The sequence below is a fragment of the Chlamydotis macqueenii genome, chromosome 1 (assembly GCF_036417535.1).
Source record: "Chlamydotis macqueenii isolate bChlMac1 chromosome 1, bChlMac1.mat, whole genome shotgun sequence".
NCBI lineage: Eukaryota > Metazoa > Chordata > Aves > Otidiformes > Otididae > Chlamydotis > Chlamydotis macqueenii.
In genome coordinates this window covers 120,426,120-120,452,977 of record NC_141556.1, presented here as the reverse complement: position 1 = coordinate 120,452,977, position 26,858 = coordinate 120,426,120, and the positions used below count along the sequence as shown (strand labels likewise).

Genomic DNA, 26,858 nt, shown 5'->3' with positions numbered 1-26,858 from the left:
CTTGTAGGATCCTAGAAAGGACCCACTCTTATGCCATGATGCCTGAGATTTGACTCATTTGGATTGGCTCCCAAACTCCCTTAACGTCACAAAGCTTTTCCCCCTTTCTCCAAGTAAATAAAATCTTTGCTTCTCCAAGCTTCTCTCTGCGAAAGAGAGAACAAAACCGTGGAGGGTTCTGGTGAGATTTACCACCCAAACTGTGGTCTCTTGTGGGTTCATTTGGCTGATGTAGTGAACTTACCTGCTACACTCCAGCTTTGCCAGAAGCTCAGTATTCTGGTTTTTCAAAGTATTTTCAGATAAACTATTGTTGGCTGAAGGGGGAAAGGAGTCTATCCACCTCAAGGGAAAGGAGAGAAGAGGGGAAAGTGGAGAGCTTTGAATTAGGAACCAAAAAGCTGTTTTCAATAGTGATACAATCACATGGCAAGATATCTCAAAAAGGCAGAACTCTAAGTGCATTCCAGTTTTAATTAAGAAGGATCCTGCTCACCTTCTAGCTGGTCAAAACTGGAAAAAAATGAACAGGTGTAGGACAGAACTAACGACACACCTAATCTTGATATTAGCTCACTCATACCTCTCTTTGTCTTGTTCTTCTAGCCTGGGGAAATTCCCTGTAACAACGTAAGTAGACAGTTAACAGCTTTGCCAGATGGTTATCAACAGAGAAGTGGAACTATAAAATGAGTCATTTTGTCATCTCTAGAGATCAGTGACAAATAAATGTTTTATTGCATATAAATATGGTAATGTGCAAAATACATGCTCATCCACATATGTGCGTGCAGTAGTTGAAAGAGCTAAAATATTACATACGTGTATCAGGCCTCAAACACTCTTGAGGCCATGGGATGGTTTCCAGAGAGGTCATGGCCAGATAAGCAGGAAATACATTCAAGAGCACAGCCGAGACAAAGCTACATGAAGGAAGGCTCACATTACCCCTGCCCTCCAAAATCTGGACCTTCATTTCTACCAGAGGTCATACTATGTACTACAGAAGGCTGCATTTCGTCTTTGATTTCAACCCATATGATCATAAATGCCAAAATTTGGCCACTGGCTGCAGTAAGAGAAGAGTTATTTGGGTGACTTAAAGCTATAGAACAGGATCTATATTACGGAAGCTATTTTCATTCGAAGAAGCACAGAAATGACTCAGTATCCAGTTCTGTAAAGAAGTGATACGGCCTTTGATCTGTATGGCATTATACAGAATATGCCATTTGCCACAGTACAAAAAAAAAAGGAGAAAGCCATAATAGGCATTGTGTATTTATCACATGAAAGTACACAGCAAGTGGCAACAAACTGCGAACAACAGAACTATGATATCTGTTGTTGTTTTAAAGGGAGAGGTGGAGAAAGGAGTGGAGGAATGAGTGAGAAAATTCTTCCCTGAAGTTAGATCCACTGGCACAGACCTAAAAGGTAGTTACAGATCAGCCAGATAGGGAAAAAACTCTTTACACATTTTGTGTGTGACCTCTGTATCACACACAGATTACCAATAATGAGTTTCTTGTGCATGGCTTTGCAAATCTCTTTGACAGCTAAAACCGCACATTGAGAATTTACATATATCTGTGGTACAAAAGAATGTGACATATATTATGCAGTAATAAATGCACCCTGCCAAGACATGTCAAGTCATTGAGCTTTAAAATCTGCCACAAAATGAAGTATGTGGTAACCTGTGGTAACACCTATTCTGCAATACCAGAGTATGTATGTAGGGCCTAAGCATTTCCTTGGATCTGAGTTAATGTAAAGCTTGTAAGAACACTCACCGTCTCCCTGACAGGAATTACCAAGTGAGCTTTAGAGGCAATTGCCGCCATGTCTTTTAAGATTATTTAGCAAACACCTCATTAAGAGTCCACCCCATTTTTCCAGGCCATACAAAGACAGAGCAGATAGCCCCTTTCTAATAAGTATATATGTATCTAACAGACAGAGCTTTTAGTAGGTGTGCAGCTTTCTTACAAGTACAGGAATTCTTCCATATTCAGCCTTGATGATTGTTAAGTGTAATGCAAAAAGTGGCTTCGTTAGAAATAGGTAGATCAACTTCTCCAAGAGAGGTCTGCTTTGCTTAGCATTAAATGTGACAATATTTATATTAATTCATTCATCCACCACCCATTTCCTCTATTCAGGAAATAAAATTCAAAAATGCATTGATTTATATATTTGGGGCATGATTTCAAACCACTTTGAACAGTTAGTTGTATGTCATCTTCTGCTTAGTAGATAAACAGGAATAATGTGCCAAATCACTAGGAAGTTCTCACTACAGAACAAACTATTGTAGTGGGAATGAAGCAATGCTTTCATTTCAGGTACTGAACAGCTTCCACGTTCTGCTTGGAAGGAAAAATCCATCAGTGCAAAATCGCGTGGCAAGGAAGTAATGTGACAAAAGCAATTTCTCCAGGCATAACTCATTGCTGGCTTGCCTTAGCATGTGTAGTACAATTGTCTCCCCCTAGTTTTGTAATTATGAAATCTGGAAAAGAAAAGGAGGCAACTGACTTCGCAATGTTACACAGTAAGACAAGAATTACACATAAGAGATGAGCTTTAGGGCTTATTTATGCTCCTGCTGATGTGAAGGGGAAATTCAAATGCATTTCACACTAGCCTTTCTCAGCTGAAGAGCTTTATCTTGCCAGTGCAAAGTTACAACTAAAAGCCCCACCAATCTTTAACTACAACTTTAGGTCAATGCAGCCTCAAAGATTTCCCCTTGCTAACTTCTTTTAAACAGGCTTATTAGGGTATCCTTCAAGTGGGATTAGTCACAGTGATCAGAACGACCATCACTATCTTCTCCTCCTTGTCTGGACACTTTCTATGAAAATCAACATGATCAGGGCTGAGGTGCCTAGCTTCAATTAGAGACTCCAGGGTCTGCATGCTGAGTGGACAGAGGATCCTCATACAGACCGCTAACACAGACCACCAAGCTGCAGAGAGGTCCTCTTCTGCATATTACTTGGCTGCAGGTTCTAGGACCTGCTCAGCATATCAGCTTCTTGCATTTTCGTCTGAAGGGAATGCAGAAGGTGTTTAAGACCTGCCAGAGGTGGTATGGTGTAATTTATCCTAAACTTTACAAGGTCGTGCTTCTCATACACGTCTAAGACAACAGACATGCTTGCCTTCTGTTTAAGAAGATGTCACAGCTGTAGCCAAATAAGTGAAAAGGAGGAGAACAAGTAGTCAAATAAATGCTGAGAAACTCAGGAAATTGGCAGCAGTACCTAGTACCTCCTGAGAAGAAGTCAGCTGATTTTTAAATGGGCTGTAAAATGTAGCCCTAAACAACCTGTCAGTTGAAAATCTTCCTGGAACATAAAGAAAACACCTCCAGAAGCCAAGAGCATCTTGTTCAACTGTGACTCCTGACTTGTTCCTTACTGACATAGACAAGAGTTGTTGCATTTAGTTTGGTCCTGTGCTCTGCAAAAGCTGTTCTGTAAAAAGCTAAGGTCAAGGTGACAAATGGGTAGAGGGACAGAGAGAAATTAGTGGCATAACAGAGCTATGATCTCCTATCTGCTATCCATGGCAAGAGGGCTGTGCTCAGCAGACCTCAGGTTAGTCAAAGGAAGTAGAGACTTCAGCTGAAGGATTAATGAAGAGGACATTGGGCAAGCTTGTGCAATTTTCTGAGTTGAGAGTTGACTGTCTTTCTGTATTCCTAACCTGCTCAGGTCAGATTTTGGGACACACATGAATAAATAATAACACTACTTATCTGAACTTATGTAAACAGAGATAAATTTGAATTGGTATAAGATCATAAAGAAACTGCTTGACTTTTAATTCTTCATTACAATTTAAGTGTCTGTCATTCTTGAAAAGCAGAGTAACTGCAATTTTTTTTTCCTCAAGAATGGCTAAGAATATCATCTGAATGTGGAAAGGATGACTGCCAATCAGTCAACTTTACATTCTCTATACTCTCAGTCCCACTAATTTTTAAAATAAAAGTAAAAGTAGCAAATTAAAATATAATAAATAAGGAGAAACAGAAGGAAATAAATAAGTAAAACAAAGGTTTTTAAAAATGGAATCCAAAAACCATGGGAATGTTAAATGTGCTCTTTAAGGAAAGAATATAAGCTGATCATTGTCTTGCTTTTGAATCTGTCTCCCATTCAAAAAATTGTTAATTTTGCATTAAAGTCTATTAAGGTTTATAGAAATTGTTCTTCTGTCTTCTGGAAATATGTAATGTACATTACATGTTCATTTTCTAGTAGGCAGCAAAGCTTGACTTGCAGGAACATTTTCATGGCCTATTCTAGGGCTTATTTATAGTCCCTGTAAACTGTTTGCCAAGGCAATATAAACTCTTTGTAATACAATCAGTAAAACTAACAAGCATTTACATGGTAGGACAAATTGGAGGATGGTTAATTTTAATCTAGTTTACGGTTATGGTTGAGAAGTTATAAAAGGTTGGAGAAATGAGCAATACATAAATATCTTCAATATAGAGAGTTCCACAAAGTTAATTAAAAGTGAGTGTATCATATTTGGATTCAATGGAAAGTAAAAGTCTGGTCTGCAAGATTATAAATAACTGCTTTCTCTTCTGCTGCCTTTCATCCTATCTATATACTCTTCTCCTCCAAATTAAAGTGAAGATTCAAATTTCTGAATACCACTCAATTCCGTGGTTTAAAATGCAACCATATTGTCCAAATATTATAACGGTGTGTAACTGCCAACCCTTCTTCACATTTTTATGGAAAAAAAAAAAAAACCAAGTTTAGAATTCTTAAGTGTCTTCTAGACAAAGGAAAAGCTATTACACAGGCATTAGAAGGGCTTGTTTTATGAAGTAAGAAGTATTTCACTGCTCCTTGCAGGGGAGTTGGACTAGATGACCTTTAAAGGTCCCTTCCAACCCAAAACATTCTATGATTCCATGATTCTATGAAATTGAAGTTGGACTCAGTAAATATCCCATTCCAAATTCCAGTTCAGCCACATTATCACATTCTTTGCTGAGTAACTCAGCAGAAAACAATATGTTCTTACTGAGCAGGTATGATACAGGGCACAATTAAATATGCTAGACTAAGCTTAAGAAAGCTATTCATATAGAATACTCTGTAATTCGTCTCTCAAGGCTGGCACTAGAACAAACACAAGACCCTTCTATCTCCATGTACAAGTAATAGCCATATTTGTTCAAAGTACTGATGTGAAGCACTTCCTTCATCCTTTCAAATTGTCACATGCCAAAGCCAGCTAATAAATGAGAGCATTGTTTCTGGCTGGCATTTCATATCAAAGCTCTGGGCTGTACAAGAGGCAAAGCCAGACATTTCCTGAGTGGATTTGAAGAGTTTAAGTATTACTGAACATAAGCCAAGAAGAATCTACACTATCAACACTATTATTAGCTGCCAGCAGATTCCCAAGGACATAGTGATATTGTTTGCCGGAAAGATGTTACCTAAATGAAAATTTTACCCAAATATCTCTGTCAGTCTCTTCTTGGAATTCAGAGTCACCTTCACAATCCTAGAGTGAGCAAGGTTTCTTGGTGCTTTGGGATGGATTTGTGTCAGCCTGTTGAGAATACTGCTACCCCATAACCTACTGCACCATGCCTGATCCACTTCCAAATAGCAGTGAAAGTAGCTCCATAATGCCACCATACTTTGAGTTCCCTAACGCTCCTCAGTGCTTATATCAAGCTTTCCTGCTTTTCCGTTGGATTTTCCCAAAGGTTCCATCCGGGTGAGGCAAGAGCAAAATGTCCATGTAGAAAGGTGCCAAATATTTGCTGCACCATCATTAAACTAACGGGCATATTTTCTGTTCTCATTGTCCTTAGGCTCTGATCCTCCTCAGAGTTATCTGTAGCAAGAGTAGACATAAAACAGCCAAAGAAAAGCAACTGTCAAGAGATTATGTTCTTTAAAGGATTAAACAGAAAGATCATGGAAAAGAAACGTCACTTTTCTTTTGAAATTTATTACTTCCATAGTAAAGCAGGAAAAGGAGAAAAATCACAATTTAAATAGAGGTTTATTGCTTCATTTGTGCCTACAAGTACTTGCAATTTTCCAGAAGTTATCAAATATTTTTATATGTGAGAAACTTGCATAGGAAAAAACACTTCTGCTAATACTTTCTCTGAAAGGACAGGGAGAGAAAAAGGGAGAATAGTGGGATCAAATCAAGCTCTCTGCACTATGTAATTGCAGTATTCCTAAACATGCTGAATTTTGTCTAATACACACCCAAGTACACACGAAGGTAGGCTGATAGAACTACTATATTTTTTTTCATTCCTTATAGTTATTATTTCAACAAATCCAGTTTCTAGGAAGCAGCATGCATTTACCCTAACCATCCCAATACTTTCATAGTCTTCGTTATAGGTAGGGCTGAGCACCAGCTGATTTAAAGAGCATAGTGTCAGTGGACATTTCAGGATCCATTGCAAGCACTACACCAGTTCTTTATTACTGACAGTTCCATACGGCATTTGAACATCATTGGTTTGGTCCTTTACTGCTCTTTTCCTTGCCATCTCCAAATGTTCTGACTTAATCTACATTCCTCTTTCATACTTCTGCTATGATTGTTTTTAGTGTACAAGTCTTTGTGTCAAGTTTCTGAAACGCTTTGTTCTGTGGATTTCAGAGGAAAAAAATCTCTGTTTTGGGAAAGAAGCGCAGGAGAGGGCAGAGAGCACTTTCACAGGAATTTGCTGCATGTGGAAAGGTGCTGCATTGACATATCTCCTGTGTTACCCCCTGGCAGACAGTGTCACATCCAGACCATGCACCCAAGAGTGTCTTTAGCACAAGGCAGCAGCTGTCCAAAGGGACAGAGGGAGGCGAGTTGAAGAAATAGGCAGAGATCTCCTGAAAGCTCCAGGCTGCATTACCATCCACAGTGGGCCTACAAGGATCAGGAGAGAGCAATTGTTACGGCCCGGAGCCGTAGCAGGTTTGTGATTCCCTCGGACTAAATTAAGGTGAACCGACACCAGATTTAGGATTTTATTTAACATTTGGAGGAACGACTTAACTTTGGAAACTTGTAAGGCATAAAGGGGGTTGATAGCCAGGGCTCTTATCAGAATATTTCTAAGAAGGAAAAGGAAAATAGAAAAGAGAGAGAGAAAAGAGGGAAAGAGATATCACCACCCTTGGATCCAGCGACAATGATCACAGGCGGGCATGCAGATCCTCCAGTGGGGTAGTGGGCACATGGCTTCTGGTGGCGGGGCCGCAGTGGCGGGCAGCCGTGATGGTCTTCTGGTGGGGGGCTCGCCACGTGGCTCCCTCAGGCAGTGTCTTTTATAGTCTAATCCCCACCTTCAGTTCTGCCCCTTGAAGCGTCTGGTTCCAAAAAGTTCTGAGTCCTCTGCACAGGCACGAAGCAGGTGCTAAATGTGGCCAGTGGTCGGAAGCCCCCTCCTCAGATGACCGCTGTGTGACCCCTGGCCATATTTGGCAAGTCATTAACAGGGGCTTGGGGAGCTACACATCCCCCATGCAGCTTCCATCTCCATCTCCTGTGTTGAACAGGGGCCTGGGGAGCTGCACATCCCCCATGAGGCCTCCACCTCCCCTATGCAGACTGCAGACTGCAGACTGCACCCGATGCCACGGTCACAACAGCGTTTGAGACATTAACTCTTTCAGTGCCTGACAGCAATCAGAGAAGATAAATCAGCAAAAAAAAAAAAAAAAAAGAAGGGTCTTGAAGAAAGGAAGTACCTCTGCAGAGAGGATACTGCTCCGTTTTAGGTTTGCCACAAGCCCTGCAGGACAAGCTCCCAGGCAGAGTAGATGTTACGGAACAAATCAAGGAAACCGTTAGGCGGCTCTGTGCTCTAGGCTTTCCACCAGATTATAGCCAACATCATGTTTTTAGATCAATTGCGGTTAAACATTTTCAGTTCCTCTAACTTGTTTCCTTCCGCAGCCTACAAGAAAACTTTCCAAACAGGCATTCAAAAGTCAGCTCCTTCATATTTTACTGGACAAGGAAATTTTCCAGTTATCTTAGCTTTTTCCCAGTCCTGCTGGGACCAAAGTTTGGCAACATTATAATAGGAGAGAAAGGAATAACGATGAGTGTTTTGCATCAGGTGTCAGCAGTGTTGTGTTCTCAGTGAACAATAGGGACATTAGGCACGCATACCACCAGTCTAAAGTGCTTCTTAGAAAACAATGTAAGAGGTCAAAACTAAACCTTCAGATTTTATTTCTACACATTTTCCAGCCATTGTCTCAAATAATTATCAAGAGCCGGTGCTTCATTAACAGAGCAAAAGGTGGGTAATACCAGAATGGAAAGGGGAGATGGTCAATGCTGCTTCTCTAGATTTCTCCTTGGTCTCAGAACTACTTGTTTGGTGAAATTGCCTGATCACTGATGTGGGGAACTGACCACTAGCAGTCTAAAATGACCCCTCCAAAGCCAACAAACCTTGTCTGAGCAGCAGATGAGGTGAAACAGTAGGGACACAGGGATCCTACTACACCTCATATATTTCCTCATTCACAGGAAACATCTGTGAAATGCCTCAAAGGCATTAGGGTGTGTTCCTCTAAAAAGGTGACACGGTGAATAGCCCAGTTGAAATGCCTCTATACGAACGCACACACCATGGGTAACAAACAGGAGAAGTTGGAAGTCACTGTGCAGCTAGCAAGCTATGATCCCATCACTAACACTGAAATGTGGTGGAGTGAATTGCATAACTGGAGCACTGCAATCAATGGCTATAAAATGTTCAGAAGGGACCGGCAAGGAAGTAGGGGTGAGGGGTTTGCACTCTGTGTAAAAAAAATTCATTGCCTGCACGGAGCTGCCTTTGAAAAACAGCAATGAACAGGTTGAGAGCTTACTACAAGGTAAAAATCAGGGGCAAAGCCAACAAAGGAAACCTTGTGATTGATGTTCACTACACCAAGGGGAATCCATTGACAAAGTGTTCTTACTTCACACTTGCAGGCTGTGATCCTGCTAGGAGACTTCAATCACCCTGACATTTGCTGGAAAAGCAGCACAGCAAGCTGTAAGCCATCCAGGAGGCTCTTGAAGTGTACTGAGGATAATTTCTTAATCTAGATGATAAGACAGCCCAACCAAAGAAGAGGTGTTACTGGACCTGTTGCTTACTAACATGAACGAACTAAATAGAGATGTCAAGATTGGCAGCAGCGTAGGCTGCAGTGATCATGACCTGATGGAATTCACAATCTTGAGGCATATGGGCCAGGTGAAGAGTAAGGACACTGCAAACTTTGCAGGAGAGCAAACTTTCAGTTGTTTAAGGAATCAGTGGATGGCACCCTCTGAGAAACTTCCCTCAGTAATAAAGGAGATAAACAGACCTAGCAGCTCTTTAAGGATGTATTTCTTAGACCACAAGAGCTCTCAATCCTTATGTGTAAGAAATCACGAAATGAAGGGAAGAGGCCAGCATTGCTGATTGGTCAAACTAAAGTGTAAGAAGGAAGCACACAGGCAGTGGAACCAGGAATGTGTATCCTGCAAAGAATAGAAGGATGCTGCCTGGGTGTGTAGGGATGGGATCAGGAAAGCTATGGCACACAGTTGGAGCTGAATTTGACAAGGGATGCAAAGAATAATAAGAAGGGCTTCTATAAGTACAGTGGCCAGAAAAGGAAGATTAAAGAAAAAATACCCCTCTGATAAATAAGACGGAAGAACTAGTGACAACCATCATGGAGGAGACTGAGGTACTCAACAATTTTTTGGACTCAATTTTCAGTAGTAATCTGTCTTCCCAGATCTCTCAAGCTCCTGAACCTTAAGGCAGGGACTGGAGGAATGAAGTCCCTCCTACTGAAAGTGAAGATCAGGTTTGAGACCACCTGAGGAACCCGAGTATACATAAGTCCATGGGACCCAACAAGATGTATCCCAGGGTCCTAAGGGAACTGGCTGATCTAGTTGCCAAGCCACTCTCCCTCATATTTGAAAAGTCATGGCAATCAGATGAAATTCCCAGTGACTGGAGAAAGAGAAACATCACGGCCATTTTTAAAAAGGGTAAAAAGGAAGACCCTAGGAACTACTGACCAGTCAACCTCACCTCTGTACCCAGTAATATCATGGAACAGATCCTCCTCGAAGATATGTTGAAACATAGAGAAGACAGGGAGGTGATTAGAGACAGCCAACATGGCTTCAACATGAGCAAGTCATACCTGACTAATCTAGTGGCCTTCTACGGTGGAGTGGTTGCATCCGTGGACAAGGGAAAAGCTATGAATATCATCTATCTGGACTTACTTATCATCTATCTGGTTGCCTTTGATACAACCTCCCACAATATTCTTGCTGCTAAATTGGCGAGATATGGGTTTAATGGATGGATTGTTAGATGGATAAGGAATTGTCTGTATGGCCGCATCCAACAAGTTACAGTCAATGGCTCAATGTCTGAGTGGAAACCAGTAATGACTGGTGTCTCTCACAGGTCAGTACTGAGACCGAAACAACTTAATTTCTTCATCAATTATATAAATAATGCAATTGAGGGAACCCTCAGCAAGTTTGCAGATGACACCAAGCTCAGTGGTGCAGTTGATTCACTAGAAGGAAGGGATTCCATCCAGATGAACTTTGACAGGCTTGAGGAGTGGGCCCATGTGAACCTCACGAAGCCCAACAAGGCCAAGTGCAAGGTCCTACACCTGGGCTGGGACAATTCCTAGTATCAATACAGACTGGGATATGAGTGGTTTGAGAGCAGAGAAGGACTTGGGGATACTAGTGGATGAAAAATTGGATATAAGCTGGCAACTTGTTCTTGCAGCCCAGAAAGCTAATTGTATCCTGGGCTGCATCAAAAGAAGCATGGCCAGCAGGTTGGGGCAGGTGATTCTGCCCCTCTGTTCTGCTTTTGTGAGACCCCATCTGCAGTACTGCATCCTATTTTGGAATCCCCAGTACAAGAAGGACATAGACCTGTTAGAGTGAGTCCAGACGAGAAATTATGGGAGGGCTGAAACACCTCTCCTATGAGGACAGGCTGAGAGAGATGGGGTTGTTCAGCCTGGAGAAGGGAAGGCTCCAGGGACATCTTATTGCACCCTTTAATATGCAAAGGGGGCTTATAAGAAAGACAGAGAGAGACTTTTTACCAAGGTCTGTAGTGGTAGGACAAGGCATAATGGTTTTAAACTGAAAGTGGGTTGATGTAGATTGAATATCAAGAAGAAATTTTTCACAATGAGGGTGGTGAGCCGCAGAAACTGGTTGCCCAGAGAAGTTGTGGATGCCCCATCACTGGAAGTGTTTAAGGCCAGGTTGGATGGGGCTGTGAGCAACTTGATCTAGTGAAAGATGTCCTTGCCCATGGCAGGGAGCTTGGACTAAATGATCTTTAAAGATTCCTTCCAACTCAAACCATTCTATGAATCTATGATACCTTAACTGAAAAATCTGTCCTGTGCCTCAGCATGAAAAGGTGGCACAAAGGAACATAGAGCTGAGAAAATAGTGACTGCTAGCCACAGAAACATTGTACAGAAAAAAAATTGACAAATAAAGAAAATGGGTGGCAGTTGTGCCACACTTTTGCACAGGGATGAGAAAGAAAGCATTTGGAGCTGGTGCTCTTCCCTGCATTTTACACTCGGGACCAGACAAGTCCACTAATGCCCTCGGGGTAAGGTTCATGGAAGGTAAGCTCTGAATACGCTGCATTTGGAGCAGCTGTCAGAACAGCACAGATCAAATGCCCAGGGAGGCTGGTGTGACACTAGTTTCAGATTGAATCACCACATTGCTGCAATATTATTATTGGACTGGGAATGCTCAATTCTCGTTTGGCTGTCTTTGCAACAAAGCATGAAACTAAAAATACATTTGCCCTTTTTAACGGTGAAGAAAAAGACCCTTAGTAAGTGTACACATGTAGTTGTTGGTAATTGCAGTCCATTAGTGTTTGGATAAGCTCATGTACTGTGGTTTGACTGATGTTTGAACATTATACTTGAACAGTTCTTCAGAAGCTGCCACATCCACACAATGCACACCTTAATACCTGTGACTGAATCATAAAAGGAAAATATAACAGTGCAAAAGTCAACAATAAGTTAAAAGAGTGCTTTTATTAAGACACCAAAACTCTGCTAAACAGACTCAGATACTCACAACAGCCATTTCTGCTGAGCATGCAAGGTATCAAATACAAGCTACTGTTTTGCATTTCATCCTGAAGACTAGTGCCCAGCTTTTGAAAATGGCATAGCTCCACTGAAATCCATAGGCACATCTCTAGTCCTGTCACTTCCAAGCAGTTCAGGATGGTAAGTACTAAAAACTAGAAAAATATTTATAGTAAAATACCTCAACTTTTCACTGTGTGCAGAAAGCAAACATATTGTATATTTGAGAGCAAGTTGAGCAAGCAACTCCTACATAATAAAAAGCTAACGGTTATGTTCATCAGACTCTAAGATAGCAAAGATAATTTGCAGTTTCACTAACAAATTGCAATCAAATGGATCCTTTTTTACATCTGGATTTGGTAACTGATATTTCAGCAAGGAAACTACAAGTCAAAGATTTTTATGCCTTATAGATTCATTTGAATCAAAAGCAGAATGCAAATTATTATTCTGAAATTCACTGATGTATTTAAAAGGTGTATATATAGCCTCTAAGATCAATCAGTACAACCTTTTTCAAAAGGTAGAAGTCCTTTACCCAGTAATCTTATGACCTATCAGAAATTAGACTAGGGGAACAGAAAAGCAGCTTTCCAATGCTATTCTGTACCAAAGAAAATCAGTACTTAAATGCTATGGCTACTAAGAGTATTTGTGAGTTCAAGTTAATGACCAATTTCCACCAAAGAGTTATTTATAACGATGTCCATCGAGCTTAAAGAGGAATTGTCATGTTCACTGTAAATTACTGAATTACACGTAACTCAGACACATCAGACTCTATCACTGTGTAAGGCTGAGTGCGTGCAGCAGTCAGAACCAAGGGGTGGTGGGGACAAGTTACCACACCACTCTACTCTTCCACCTTCTGACATGCTCACTGAAGTGGAGGTTTGGGGCAGCAGAGTGAAGAAGAGTGCCCTGGGAAAGACTCCTGCAGGAGATGCTCACTGTGTGGAAAAGATTTTTGTTCCAGTTTATCCAGCTGAACAGACTGTTGTTGTATCCAATGGATCACGTAAGTTAAACCTTTGCTGCTGCACTAATTGGGGTTGGGTCTCTCAGGCAGGCAAATTTCACCTCAAATTTATAACTATTGTGTTGTAATTGGGGTGCTCTCACTTAGGTGGGCAGCACACTCAGTGAATCAACTGCCCAATCATCGTGGTCTAATTAAACAAAATACATAGGTACCAGCTGACTTACTTGGAAAAACATGGGCTGCCAGTAGCAAAAATAGTTTCTTTTTTCTTTTTTTTTTCCCCCACTGAGTCCTTGTCGATTAAAGAATTTACAATCAAATCTCAGAACTCATGCTGAAGAGCACTCTGAGTAAGTTAAGCCCCAGACTCATGGTGTCTTTTCTTTATTTGGTGGTAAATCCAATACTTGTTCTTCAGCTTCTGTATACTTAAGGCGTTGCACAATTAGGTCTTCAACATTGCTGGAGCTCAACGTTTCAACCTCACCTTAAGTAAACAGTGAATTACGGACTGAAAAGGAGATCTCTCTAAGGGTTTGCTGATTTATTTCCTGGAATATTTACAGAAACTTGCAGCTTGTCAATAGTAATGGCACAAGTGATGCTAAGATGGGCAGATAGCAACGTGGCAGATTGGGAGAGCCAAATGTTGGAACTTGAATAGAGAACCATGAAGACTTTCTTTTTTCCCTCCTATTTTATCCAAAGAAAAAACTGCCAAATTCACTTCAACTCAGAGCTGCAGTCACAGATAGTTCTTAGAACATTAAGGAAGAGCCAGATGGTTAAAAAAAAAACGGTATACAGAAGCCTTTTATATGTGACACTAATTTGGAAGAGTCAGTGTTGCAACCAGTCATGACCATCATTGCGAAGAGTAATGAACGCCAAATGCCGAGTGAAGAAAAGATTCAGTGCTCCATATGATGAGACATGATCCAGCTACAAAAAAATAAAAACCAAAATAATAATGACTGCAAAAGGTAATCAACTACCTTACAAAGAAAGCAAATACATAGGAAAGAAGAGCTGAGTAGTTTCAGCATCTGAAAGGAGCCATTAGCTGAGACTTCAACATGCTGATGATGTATAAGCGTTATGAGCATGACAATATCCTTTATGCTACAAGCTCATTGCACAACTCCAGAATTCCCATTACTATCAAGTATTGCCATCACCCACGACCACAGAAGGATGAATGAAGACAAGCCATTCTTCTCTCTGGTGAGAGACTCAGAAGCTTCATGTATAGGTTTTAATTTAATGGACCTAGCTAGGCCCTTTATGCTGGATTATGGCTCCCTAGTGGGAGCCTTGGTACAGCTGCTGGAGCTGTACCAAGGAGGCCTGGGTACCTTCCCTTTGGGCTCCCAACAGGCAGCTCTGCCCAGCCTTTGGGAAGCAATCAGAGCATCACCCTCACCTACAGTGATCTCTCAGGAGCTGCCCATAGATGACTACAGAGGGTGGTCTCTGTAACGTACGACTAGGGGAAACAGAGCGAACAGTGAGTATTCCAGACTTTACAAGCAGGTAGCTGGGATACAGTCTTCCCTGTCCTTTCTTCGTGACATACATTAAGAGTTACTGTACTTGGTGAAGCAAACTAAACTCTCTGCAAATGCCATCATTATGAGTGTGGTCATGGCAGCTGCACTGTCATGTATGAGGCTTCCATCAGGAAAGAGTTACTCACTAACAACTCTGGTAACAATGTCAAATAAGACTGTTCCCAGGAACAGAATTCGATCAGATCCGAAGTAAACATCCTTGAGTCGTGAAGCAATGTTAGGTGTTATTTTTCAGCAAGCCAGTTTTCTCACCTATTTCTTCTCCTCTTAAAGGGACAAACACACAAACAGTAGTGAGCAGCTAGAAAGCACTCATTTTACAGAAAAAAAAAAGTGCTGAATCCTACGGCATTCTGGAAAAGCTTTAAATTCCCAAGTTGCAGAGGCAGAACGTGTTGTAGTGGTTAGCACTCCTCAGAGCTGTCTTTTCAGACTCTCTGCAGGCACTTGTAAACACTGCTTATGCATTATCAATATTTCAAGCTCATTATGTCTATCATCCCACTATTTTCATCAAAAACATGGCCTCTCCCAAAAAGAAAATTAAACTCAACCTTTTGCAGAAAGGGATAACTTCTGAAGCAAATTAGCTTCCGAAGTAGATTTATAAAGACAGTGGTAAAGTTTCGCTCCTTTATTATACTAATCCATGATCCAAAAACCAAATGTGATATGCTTTTTGTGGAAATGGTTATTGATGTTCTTCTAAAGTGATGTGTCATTTACTCTGGTGGAAACTGAAGCCATGAAGGAAGGTGAGGAAGAGAAAGCTGTCTTCCTCCTCTGTAGTCTGCAGCATTGTAAAACAGGCAAGAATAGTAGGAATTTTATTCTTACTTCTACGACCTTCACCTACAGCAAACAAGACAGGGTCTCACAAACAGGAATTTCAAATACCCTTAAACAGAGGATGCTCATCTGCAAGTATTTAACCATTTCAGAAGAGCTAAACAAACAAAAAAAGTAACTGATCATGATTCAGTACTTACATCTGGTAACCTGGAAATCACTAATCATAGAACACTTGGTAGCTGAAGTTGTCAGACTTGATTCTGAAGTTGTATCTTCCCATCTTTTGCTGGTACTGGAAAATGAGAAGGCTCACAACTCCCAGCACAAAACCAAACACAGCAAAGGCAATAAGGATGATGTATCCAACTCCCATCCCAGCCTCCTTCTCTCTTTTCAAATCAGATGCTAAAAAAAAAAAAAAAACACCAAACAAGAGGTGAAAGAAAAAAAAAGCTTTGAAATTCCTAAATCTTTTCCCGGGGTAAGAAACCAGCCCTGCCTACAAATTAGTCAACGTGCATGTGATACAGAAGTGAATCAGCCGTTTGGGAAAGGTGATTCTCATGGAAAGGTCTGTGATCCACAGGCCAAATTCTCTTTTTACATCCAAGCGTAGAGTCCCTGCAGACATGACTATGATGTGTCTTTGGAATTTTACTCTACAATTTCTGTTAAAAGAAGAATTAAAGGATCAGCACTGGTGACTTTTTGAAATGCTGCCTTATTTTCAGAATTACCCTAGAGGTGAAGCATTCTCCCGTCTTAAACCTGCCCCCATTCATCTACGATTATTAAAAGTCACTTGATTTGCTTTTATCTCATATGTAACACTTCTTTAAACACAAAGTATTTAGGGAAGGATTCTCCATGTGTGCTGGATCTCTAAGCTCCCATATCTCTCCCAGCAGAGATCTATCTGGTGCAGTCAGTGGAGGCAGGTGAGTGAGTCACACTGAAGTGGTCACCACGGGCTCACATCTGTAGCCTGAGCATAGGCATCTCGTGCCACCTGAGAAGCCCAAGGGTGTCTACAGTGTCTGCACAGAACTAGCAGACCTGGCATGGGAACTGCAGGAGACCCATAGTCTTTTGGAATAGCACCCAGACACTGAGGGGAAGGAAAGAATTAGGCACTATGGGTCATGAGCACTAAATGCCTCTGTGTGGGCAAGAGTCAAGTTCCTTGTTGCCAGTTGTTTCCCTAGCCTCCACTGACCATCAACAGAACGTGTTCAACTGGTTCATATGTAGACACTTCCATGTACTTGTCCAAATCTGCAAGCAGAATCCCCTCTCCCTTTAACATTATGCCTGTATTCATGTTTGCACATGCACTCTTGGACACTTGTAACTCACTCTTGTAAATGTTTGATGCACTAAAAAACCATCTATTTGTCTGCATATATTTTCAGCACAGCCCTTGTTTAGCCAAGCACTTGTGCTGGTAATTAGAGGGAAGATCTTTGGCCAAAGGGCACTGTCGGCAGGCACAGATGCATGCAATAGCCGTGTCCAAGCTACGTAACATCCAGGGCACCATTCCAAGACAGGCGAAGGCAGTATTGCATAACATATTTAGGCTTATTTCCGAATTTCAGTACAAAACAAAGGAATAAAAAAGAAGACGCACAGTGTAAATGGCAGCCTTTAGCCAGACACAGGCAGAAGAGGCCTTCCTGAGGACATGTATCTGTGTCTTTGCTGTAGCATGTGGCCAAGCAGTAGAGGCAGAGCAGTTAAAGCCTTTTTTTCACTGCAGCAGCTTACCTGAGATCATAATTCATGTTGTCTCCTTCAACACAGGAATGCATATCACTGTCTAGGTCTAGCCTTACACTTAAAATACAATGTGAGTATCTAAATTGGAAATAGGAGACAACACCTAGTAGTGCCACCTTTGCCTAGGAATCGATGTAGTACAACCCAAATAAAGCTCTCCTCACCAGAGTTCCTTTTGTGTAATGACTGTTTTTCAATATGAGAAATCATCGGAGTCTACAGTGAAAATAGGAGTAAGATCTGCTTGACGTAAATGCTGTACAAAGAAAGCTGTATTAATTGCTAAGTTCTAAAAAAATAACTAACTCAGAGATTAACCTGAAGGCCTATTCTAATAGACTAACACTTGCAAATAATGGAAGAAAAATACAATATGCTAAGTCAGAGCCAGTTTCTAGGTCCAAAAGAACATCGTGACTGCCACAGCAAAGGAGAAAAAGATACCCTGAACCCACTAACAGTCCAGGATTAATTTATCTCCAGTTTCAGAAGAGCATTAAGTGACTGGCAAAACAGGCAACCAGCAGAAGGATAGAGGTTGACTTCTGTCTATTCACAGCAGCCATGTGTTAAAACTCTGATACTGGTGTGTACAAATACTCTCAATGGTGAATGCAAATGGCTGGAGGAGGCCAAATGACTGAAAATGTTAGAGGCCACAGGTGTTCTTAAAAACATCACTTGGGGTAAATGCAGAAGAGGCAGCTGCATAACAAATTAGACCTTGCTTGTACACAGTGCTGGAGTTCGCTGTCTATTAACCCGTGCTGTACCGCTCCACTAGATTCACAAAGGTGCTGTGCATCAGCTGTCCTCTGCCACCTTCCCTCGCGGTAGTAATGAAGTCAACGCCAGGGAGTCTAAGGAAACACGGCAATGCAATCTCTTATCTCCTCTGATTTCAGACTTCAGAGCTCAATATAATTGTGCTCTAACAGCAGTGCAGAGTAAACACTTGAAAACCTGATTGCAATCTTTCACACTTTACAATTGTGGTAACTGTTTGATTTTGTGGCTGTGGTACTTGCTACTCTGTGCAAACAGCTACACAAAGCACTTGATCCTCTCCCTTTCTACATTCCCTTGACACTCTGAGAGTCACCTCACCAAGGAGGGCACGTGCTTTTCCGTACTGCCACACGGCTTCAGTAAGAATGCCTGCTCCTCAGAAAAATATGCAGAGGGGCATGAAAACCTTGTGTCACAGGTCTTCAGGTTCCTTTGCCAGTGAAAAAGAACCTTAAAACGGTGGTTACCCTCTGTCCTCTTTTTGTATGCCTCTCTTCGTAACTCACCAGCCGATTTACACAAGGGTCCCCAGGATGTTCTATGTGTAGCAATGGTTTCACCAGTCTTCAGGGATCGAACCGCATGGCATCTCTGCAACAATCAATTCAAACTCCAACAAGTAATATGGCTTACTAATTAAAAAAAAAACAAAGTCTTCTGACGAGTATGAGAAAACCCAGTGCTATTCTTACTCACTGGGGTTTTTGTTTCTTAATGTTATGATTTGTTAAACTGAAATCAGCACCAAATGGAAGTTCAAAAGAAATGGCATTAGGGAAACATCAGTATAAAATCTGTAATTAGTCACACTGGAAAACACTGCTGTGAACAGACATTTCACAGAGACAATAACTTTCTCTTCATGAACTTTCTGTCTGTTTTAGAGAAATTTTGTGGGACAATAAAATTCTCACTATTTCTACATGCCAGGGTTTTGCAAACATTTTTGTTTGGATGTTTCTGCTGCCCATGGCAAGCACAGCAGATACTACAACCAGCACCAGCAAAAGCAGCGGCAATGTTCAGCCCCTGCCAAGCTGTGTGTCATTTTGAAGCAGCATACAGGTCTTCAGTGACATAGGAACTACTAATCCGGGAACTACTAGTTTGAAAGCCCTGCCCTGCGAAACCTTGGGGATTAGCTGCTTTAGCTTTGTGTGAGCAAGACTTGTGAAATATATACAGCACGTTCATCTTCGGCACACTTCCTGGGTAGCACCGTTCAATTTGTTTGCTACCTTTTTGTTTTAGGTTGCAACCTAAAGCTCTCTGATGGGAACTGTAGCCTGTTGAGGTTATTCAGAAGATACTGTGGCTCTCCTGGAAGTGCACATAAAAGCAAAGAAACTGCAGTATCATCAGCAAAAGAAAAGTCTTACCAGCCTGTCTACACAAGAATTTGTCACCAGTATTACCAGCCTGATTACACTGAAACTCTACAATCCACTGTCAGCAACAATGTCTTTAGTTGGGTCAGCTCCCCAGAAATACTCGTGTAACTGTGCCTGTCTCCTACCCTCAAGTAGCTTTCCAGGCTAAGCAGATCCATTAGAGAATACAGTTACATAGCTGCTCCCTTGATGTCAATGATTTTTTTGTTTCCATATGGCCAGCAGCCACCTTCCACCAAACATGTGCACGGTGGTGGCACAGCGCTCCTCTTCCCATTCAAAGTCATGTTTCTTACCCATTTCTTACTACATTGCTCCCCAGCCTATCTATTTTTTTCTACTCTAAACCTTTGAGCACTTTACTCTCTTCTGGCAGGAAAACAAGGAATAAAAAGACTGGATAAGAAGAAATAATACAAGATGTACATCTCAATTTTGTGGGCAAAGAGCTGAAGTAAATCTGCCCTGAAGAAAGTCAGTATTCTCCAGAGTAGCAGACAGATCAGAGAATCAGATCCTAGACCCTGGGCACTTTCCCAGCCATCTCACGTTATTTCCAAATGTACTCTGTTCTTGCTACAATTTTCCTTGACCTTTGCACCTCCCACAGCTCCCCCTCTCTTTGTAAAAGCCATTGTCATCCTTTGTAGATGTGCCTAGCACTTGTCTTCTCTGTATAACATTTTAATCTAAGATACTGAATTCCGTAATGTTTCACAGGGGCCAAATTTTGCATAGGAGAAAGAATAATATATCTCATATATACATATGAATAATACAGGAATGAATAATACAGGATATATGAAAGAAGATGGCCTCATTGATTAACTCTGCTGTGTCTTCTTTACTGTAGATGTCAATCTCAACCAAACCTCATCTGTGGCTAGCAGAAGTACCCTATCACAGGCCCCTGTAACTCAGACCAAAGCCAGTCCTTTAGTTAATCGTGTTCCTAAACTCTAATCCATACAGCTAAAGCCTGCTCTAATAGCAAACCCAGCAGCTCCTGGCAAAACAACTGTTTGATTCCTTACAGCAGCCATAGCAGCCACACCATTGCGCCTGTCCTGCCCATCCCTCTTATTCCCCTGCGTTGCCCCTACCCCCATGTCCCTCCTCAGCTGTGCAGGACACAGAGTGAACTCGGGGACAGCACTACCTTCTCCAAAGGAGGGCACAGGCTGCGGGTTGCTGAAGCATTGATTTTTAACATGTAAATTCAGCTGTGAAAACTGGAGCCATCTTTCTATCTGTCAGTTGTGTTTCCTGTCCCTACTTTCTTTTTTTTTTTTTAAATCTGGAGGAAGCTTTATACTTTGAGAAAGGAAACAAGTACCTTCTGCTAGCCATTTTTAATCCTTTAGGAAGAGATAATTTGCTTTATAATGGGCTTAAACTGAGTTATTTAGAGCTAGAGGAAAGTGTTACACAATGGAGGAACATCAAACTGCTAATGAAAACATCCTTGATGATAGAAAAAGAGCCAGGAGAGCTGGCAAAGAGAGAGGAGAATTCCTCTGTGCTTGCCATAAAGAAAACAAAAAAGCCATCAGCAAAATCTATTTTTTCTTATTTCTATGGTAGCAATACATTTTTAGATGAAGCAGTGTGTATCACTTACTTAGAAGTAAAAAGAAAAAAGCAATGCTTTGGAACACAGACAGTTAGAAACTGAAGTTGTTATCAGAACATTGCTTGGTTTATTGCTTTAAAAGCAACAGGTTTTTTTAAAGGCCATAATAAACTCTGTTAGAATCATAGCCACTGAGCTTCCTCTCCTGGCACCTAAACTCTGACCTGGAGTAGCAGATCTTTAGGAGGAAAAAAAGGACAGAAAAAGATCCCAAATCACTTCACTCAGACTTTCCTGCTGACATTGCCAATATAGGTGCTCACTTTTTTGTGACATGTCCATCTGAGCTGACATGTTTCTGAACAGCCCATCTCATTGTCACTTCTGTTCACTGCCTTCTGGCCACCACTAGGCAGGGGAGAAAGGTTCCATTCTCAGGTTCCCTGAGACCCGACTTTTATTTCCCCATTTCCGTGCATGCTCCATGCTTTTAACTACAAGGATGAGGAACAGGAAGAAAGGCAGACACTTCCATATGGTTGTAGGTCTTCCCCACTCATCCTTGCTCTCAGCAGGGAATGAAGGAAAAATTCAAGAGCTATTTTAAACCCTCTTTGGAAACATTATTCCTTTAATTCCACAGCAGAACTGCATATGGCACGTTGGAGAAAAATAGCATATTGGAGCAAAATGCTTACTGTCCTGCAGGTGCTTCCTGGTGTCTCCATACAAATTCGTATTTTGCAGTGTAAGTAAACCACAGAATTGTTGACAAAGGAAAAAATTTTCATCTTAAACTTTGCTTTGCTGGAATTCCCATTCTCTAGCAGCGTGGTGTACGTATTTGGGATGGGACAGCTGAAAAGGAAGAGAAAAAAAACATTCATAGCAGCAAGGGCTATAGAAGGCCTGTTGTGGTATATAGCACATAACTCAGGTTGCAAGGCTCCTTTAGAAAGCCACAGCCAGACCCACTGTGAAGCAACTCTCCAGTGCTACAGGGGTGATAAGGAGCTATTTGCTGCTTTATTCTCACAGTATCCAAATAGAATAGGAGATTCGAGAAGTGGCTGGAGAGTTGGAAAGGAAGGGAAAGAGTGACAGAAGGAAGGATTTAAACTCGACTTCACCAAACACAAAGTGAACAAACATCACATTAAAAGGAATAGATTTTGCTACTGAGCAAAGGGACTATGCTGTATTTTAAGCTGGCGGGTGAGCCCAAGGAATATGACACTGGGTGAGATTAGGGATCCGTGCAGGAACAAATCTCTTCTTTTACCAGAGACTGCATTAATATTGTCTGTGAGTCATAATACAGAGGAATCAACTAACTTACACCTTCATTGATGAGAGTCACATAAGCTCCTGGTAATATCTGAACCACAGAGATATAGAAAAAACACACACTTTTCACTACTGACTGCCAAAACCACCTGTTTCTTCAGGTCAAAAGTACAACTTCTTTACAAAACTACAGGGAAGACAACCAAACCCAAACAACACATTACCCTTTGAAAGCATTTTCTTTTCATATCTACCTTCCTTGTTCAAAGAAGGTGTGACCAGTCAGAATGGTAAGGGACTGTGTATATGAATGATAAGAACACACATAAAAGGCATTTAAAACATAACACATCAGTAGTCAGAGCCGCTGGAAGATCCAAGGTGTGGCACATGCCATTTGCAAGTGGCATTGTTGTACCTGTTGCTGATAAAAGCAAATGAGAGAGGATCCACTGAATTATTAGTTGGAGTTGCCCAGCAGTCAGTGAGGACCACCTTGAGCTTGCTGTCTGCTCTCTGGATGCCCACTTCAATCAGTACATCATCACTGGCAGAGACGCTGAAATTTTTTGGTATTGGGGAGTTTCCAATAAACAACTGCATTTCTGTTCTGAAGTGTCCAGATCCATGCAAATCCTCAAAGATGGTGTACAGTCTGAAACAACAATTAACCTCCTTTAAAGATCACAAATTTGACTATGTGTTTCTATCAATCAGTGCCGGTTTCTCCACCTCTTGCACACTTAAGTAGTGAAGAGTTATCTGCAGTCCAGGATGTCAGGACACTGTTCAAGAGGAAAGGGTGAAAGCACATTGAGTTTTTAGCTGGGAAGGTAGGGTGCACGGAAATGCAAGTGGGAAAATCCAAAGGGGTGGGATGTCTTGGCAAAACAAATAGAGCAGAGAAAGATATGTGAGCGGAGCTGAAGGGGAACAAGACTACGAGCTATCTTAAAGTTAAAATAAGGAGAGTAAAAGCTTAGTGAAGAAAAGCATAAGAGATATATAAAGTGCCTGTGAGTAAAGCTAAAGTCCTTAATTACCCAAGAGCTGCAATAATTTGACTTACACACAGCTTTTGGATACACTGGATACAGCTAAGGTCCCTGGGGATTTTTCCGATGCAGCAGTACTCAGCCAGACAACAGCATTTGAAAGCAGAGAGAGTTGTTACTTACCCTTCTGCAGTGTATCCAGAAGAAGCCAAGAGATCATTTTCAAACACACAGTGAATGGGACTGGCAACTTTTAGATGGTGGATTACTCCCTGGGCAGAAACATCATTCCGAAGGATGGTTTTCACTACGGTATTAGTCATGTTCTGGAACACAGAAAGGAGAAAGCACAACCTGTGAATATCAGTGTATCTAGGGATGCAACAGAGCTACAAGCTTACCAGCTTCAAGTGCTTAAGAATTCTCCATTCTCCTGGCTGCAAAAAAAATCAAACAGATTAAATCTCTAGTATCTTATTTGTTTATTTTCCTCCTCTTCCTCAGTCTGCTCCACAAGGGAATTTCTGTACTTTGGCATGGCCTGAGCACAGAGTTTGGTTTGGGATCCAAAGACGTAGCCATCACTCTTTGTCCCCATTATTGGTAGCAATAGGTGTATTTGTCTAAATACTGTAATTAAATTGCTTTTAACAAAAGAGAAGCTCCTGACAGCTCCAGAGGGAACTCAGAGAGACATCGGAATTGACTCTCAGTTTGGAGAATCCCTTAAGTTTTGCTGCTTGACCCCCAAAGATTTCCCTTCTTCTTGCTTGCCCTCCTCCCCAGCCAATGAGATAACTTTCCACTCAGAGGAAGAGGTTTTACCTCTCCAAAGAAATTTATTTGTCCAACATTTCAGCAACTAATAGACTTTACTCCTAGCTAAAGATCTCTCATTGCACACCTCGCCATGCTACCCCCAAAAGCAAAAAAAAAAAAAAAAATGCTCTGGGGCTTCTTCACATTCACCATCTCAGGGGACTTACAGTCTCAACTTCAGTGCCGCAGTTGCTCCAGCCTGCCTGTAGCACAACATGAGTGCCGTTGCTGATGCTCACGTTGCAGCGAGGCTCCCCCAGGTACAGAGAGGTTTCTGGAATAGACTCCTGCTGTAAAAATCTCTTCTGGACAGCAAGGACAATCTTCTCAATTTCACAGTATACGGTGACTGCATCTTTAATGGAAACCTCCTGGGCAGGTTTAACAAGGGGGGCAGGAGATGCTTGAGGAGAAACGTCGGGAATTAACACAGGATCTGTGGCGAGAGGAGGCAGCACCACGCTGGAGAATGTGGTGTCCTCCAGAGCTTTCTGCTCAGCAGTAGAGAAGTCCAGTGAAGCAGGGGTTGAAACATGAGTTGAAGTTTGCAAAGATGTTGCAGGTAAAACTGTCTTGTGTACAGGTTTCTTATCCATCGGTGTTGCCTCCTGGCTGATAGGGAATGCTGAGGAGTGCCAAAAATAAAGGTACTGTTGTAATTTACAAATTCAAATTGATAAGGTAAGAGCAAACCCTTAGGAGGAAACTCATAGTTACTGGCAAGAAACCAGCTTTTTTTTTGGTTGTTTTTTTTTTTAACCTACTCGACTTACTGCCAAAGCTGCGGCTTTCTTTTTCTAAGAAAGAGCATAAGAGATACATAAAGTGCCTGTGAGTAAAGCTGAAGTCCTTAATTTCCTGAGAGCTGCAATAGTTAGTGTGCTCCAGTAAAACACATATACACAGCTTTTGGAAGATCAGTGCTTGCAAGAGATCCCCAGTTCTAAGTTGCTCAGTTCTAGTACCTAGTACCTAGGAGACTGCACAATTCTGGATGTGGGGTATAAACAGGAGCAGAGTTTGTTAAAAAACTTGGCTCCATTGGTGACCAATTGGTACCTCAAAGATATGACCCTGAGCACTTTGGAAAACCCATTTTTGGGGGAAGTACAGGACAAACCTCATGTAGCTGGCCCACATTGCACATATGTGTCCTGAGAGACACAGTGGGGAGTTGAACAAACATGTTAGTAGCAATCTTTAATGGTTTCAGGAAGAAAGCAGGAAAGCAAAAAAAAAGGAGAAGTACAGGCTGAGATCAACGTGTTTGTTAAAAAACTCAACATTCACCACAGGCTCTGGGGTTACCCCATGGTTCTTTGGTGGTAGAAACAACTTGAGTATTCATCCACCACTGACTTAGAGAGCACCAAGATAGCAAACTCCATTTGCAGTGAAACATAAAGCATGTGTCTCATTGCACAAAAATTCTCTTAAATAATTTAATACATTATTTAATTCTCTTAAATAATTTAATACAAATAGAATCTATTTCCAAAGCAACATATAGAATCTGTACATATATATATATATATCTCCTTCTGGAACTCCCCAGCTTTTAGAAATGCCCCAAATTAAAAGGTTGCTTATTTGAACATAAGAGGAAGAAAAACAAATACGAGCTCTTTCAGAGCTCCATTTCCCAAAAGCTCATTATTGTAATGTTAAATATCTTGGTCAAACAAAACTGAGCAAAGGTTGGTATCAGTTAATAAATCCTTGTGACTTCAGCCAGAGTAGCTTATCACTGTGGTTACAAAAGCAAATACAAATTACTGAAGAAGCTTAAAAGAATTCAGGAGCTTAAAGACCCATCATATGTCAGCTAACAAATGATTTAAGGAAAGAGAGAAGCTAGATTAATTGACTCATACAAAAAAAAAAAATAGTTTATAATACCAACATTTCATCCCTGCCAGCATAAAGAGGTCAAACCACGTACCAAGAGGTTTCTATTACCTTCTCTGTTCTCTCTGCTGTCTCCTCTGCTACTGCTAATGAAAATAACTAACAATCTTGATGATCCTATCTAAATTTAATGGCAAATATGGGAAACAGAATTGTTAAAATAACCTTACAAAGTAAGCATTAAATATTAACATAGTAAACTCTCAAGACAGAGTATTACAGTCAGAAATACTTAAAGTCTGCTGCAAGACTTTTCCCATTAGGATCCAGCTGAAAACAATGAACCAAATTAATCCCTGGCAAAATTTGACCTGTGGCAAGGGTGACTATGATCCAATAAAGATCAGATCACTAAGCGTTCAGTTAGCCCTGAGATAATAAAATAATTTTTTTGCCTTCACAGCTTCTTCCAGGCCTTTCTGGATAGACGTCAGCAAATCCTTCATTGCAGATGCAGTGGTAAAACCCAAGTGTGTTATGGCACGATGCATCTGGAGAGCAGTCATCTTCTTCGCTTTTGCACTCATCATAATCTGTTGTGTATATTTAAGCAAAAGGCAAAGGTGGAGAGCACAGAAATGAAAATGTGATGGTTCTGAAACTGGAGCACAGTCATATCATCATGATATCATGGTGGGATTACACCTCTTAGGTATGATACTCTAGTGTATGTGTCAGGCAGCTGCTGGGTCTAGAAGAGTTGGGATACTGGAAGCACAGTCTAGAGGGCTAATTGCAAGGCCCTTGACAAAACCCTCCAGTAACTGAG

The 26,858-nt window shown here is 41.3% G+C and overlaps 1 protein-coding gene across 1 annotated transcript in view; it reads right to left on the bottom strand.

The window, feature by feature from the left end:
- Positions 1-13,998: 13,998 nt before the first annotated feature.
- LOC104476431 (uromodulin-like 1) overlaps positions 13,999-26,858 on the bottom strand; it is a 45,603-nt gene continuing 32,743 nt past the window's right edge. Inside the window, exons 14-21 of the mRNA XM_086739976.1 lie at positions 26,485-26,622; positions 24,349-24,806; positions 23,546-23,688; positions 22,786-23,022; positions 21,779-21,938; positions 18,623-18,707; positions 15,746-15,953; positions 13,999-14,127 (exon numbers count right to left, since the gene is read on the bottom strand). Coding sequence (XP_086596102.1) covers positions 15,766-15,953; positions 18,623-18,707; positions 21,779-21,938; positions 22,786-23,022; positions 23,546-23,688; positions 24,349-24,806; positions 26,485-26,622 — 1,409 coding nt within the window. The 3' untranslated portion in view covers positions 13,999-14,127; positions 15,746-15,765. The remainder of the gene's footprint in view (positions 14,128-15,745; positions 15,954-18,622; positions 18,708-21,778; positions 21,939-22,785; positions 23,023-23,545; positions 23,689-24,348; positions 24,807-26,484; positions 26,623-26,858) is intronic.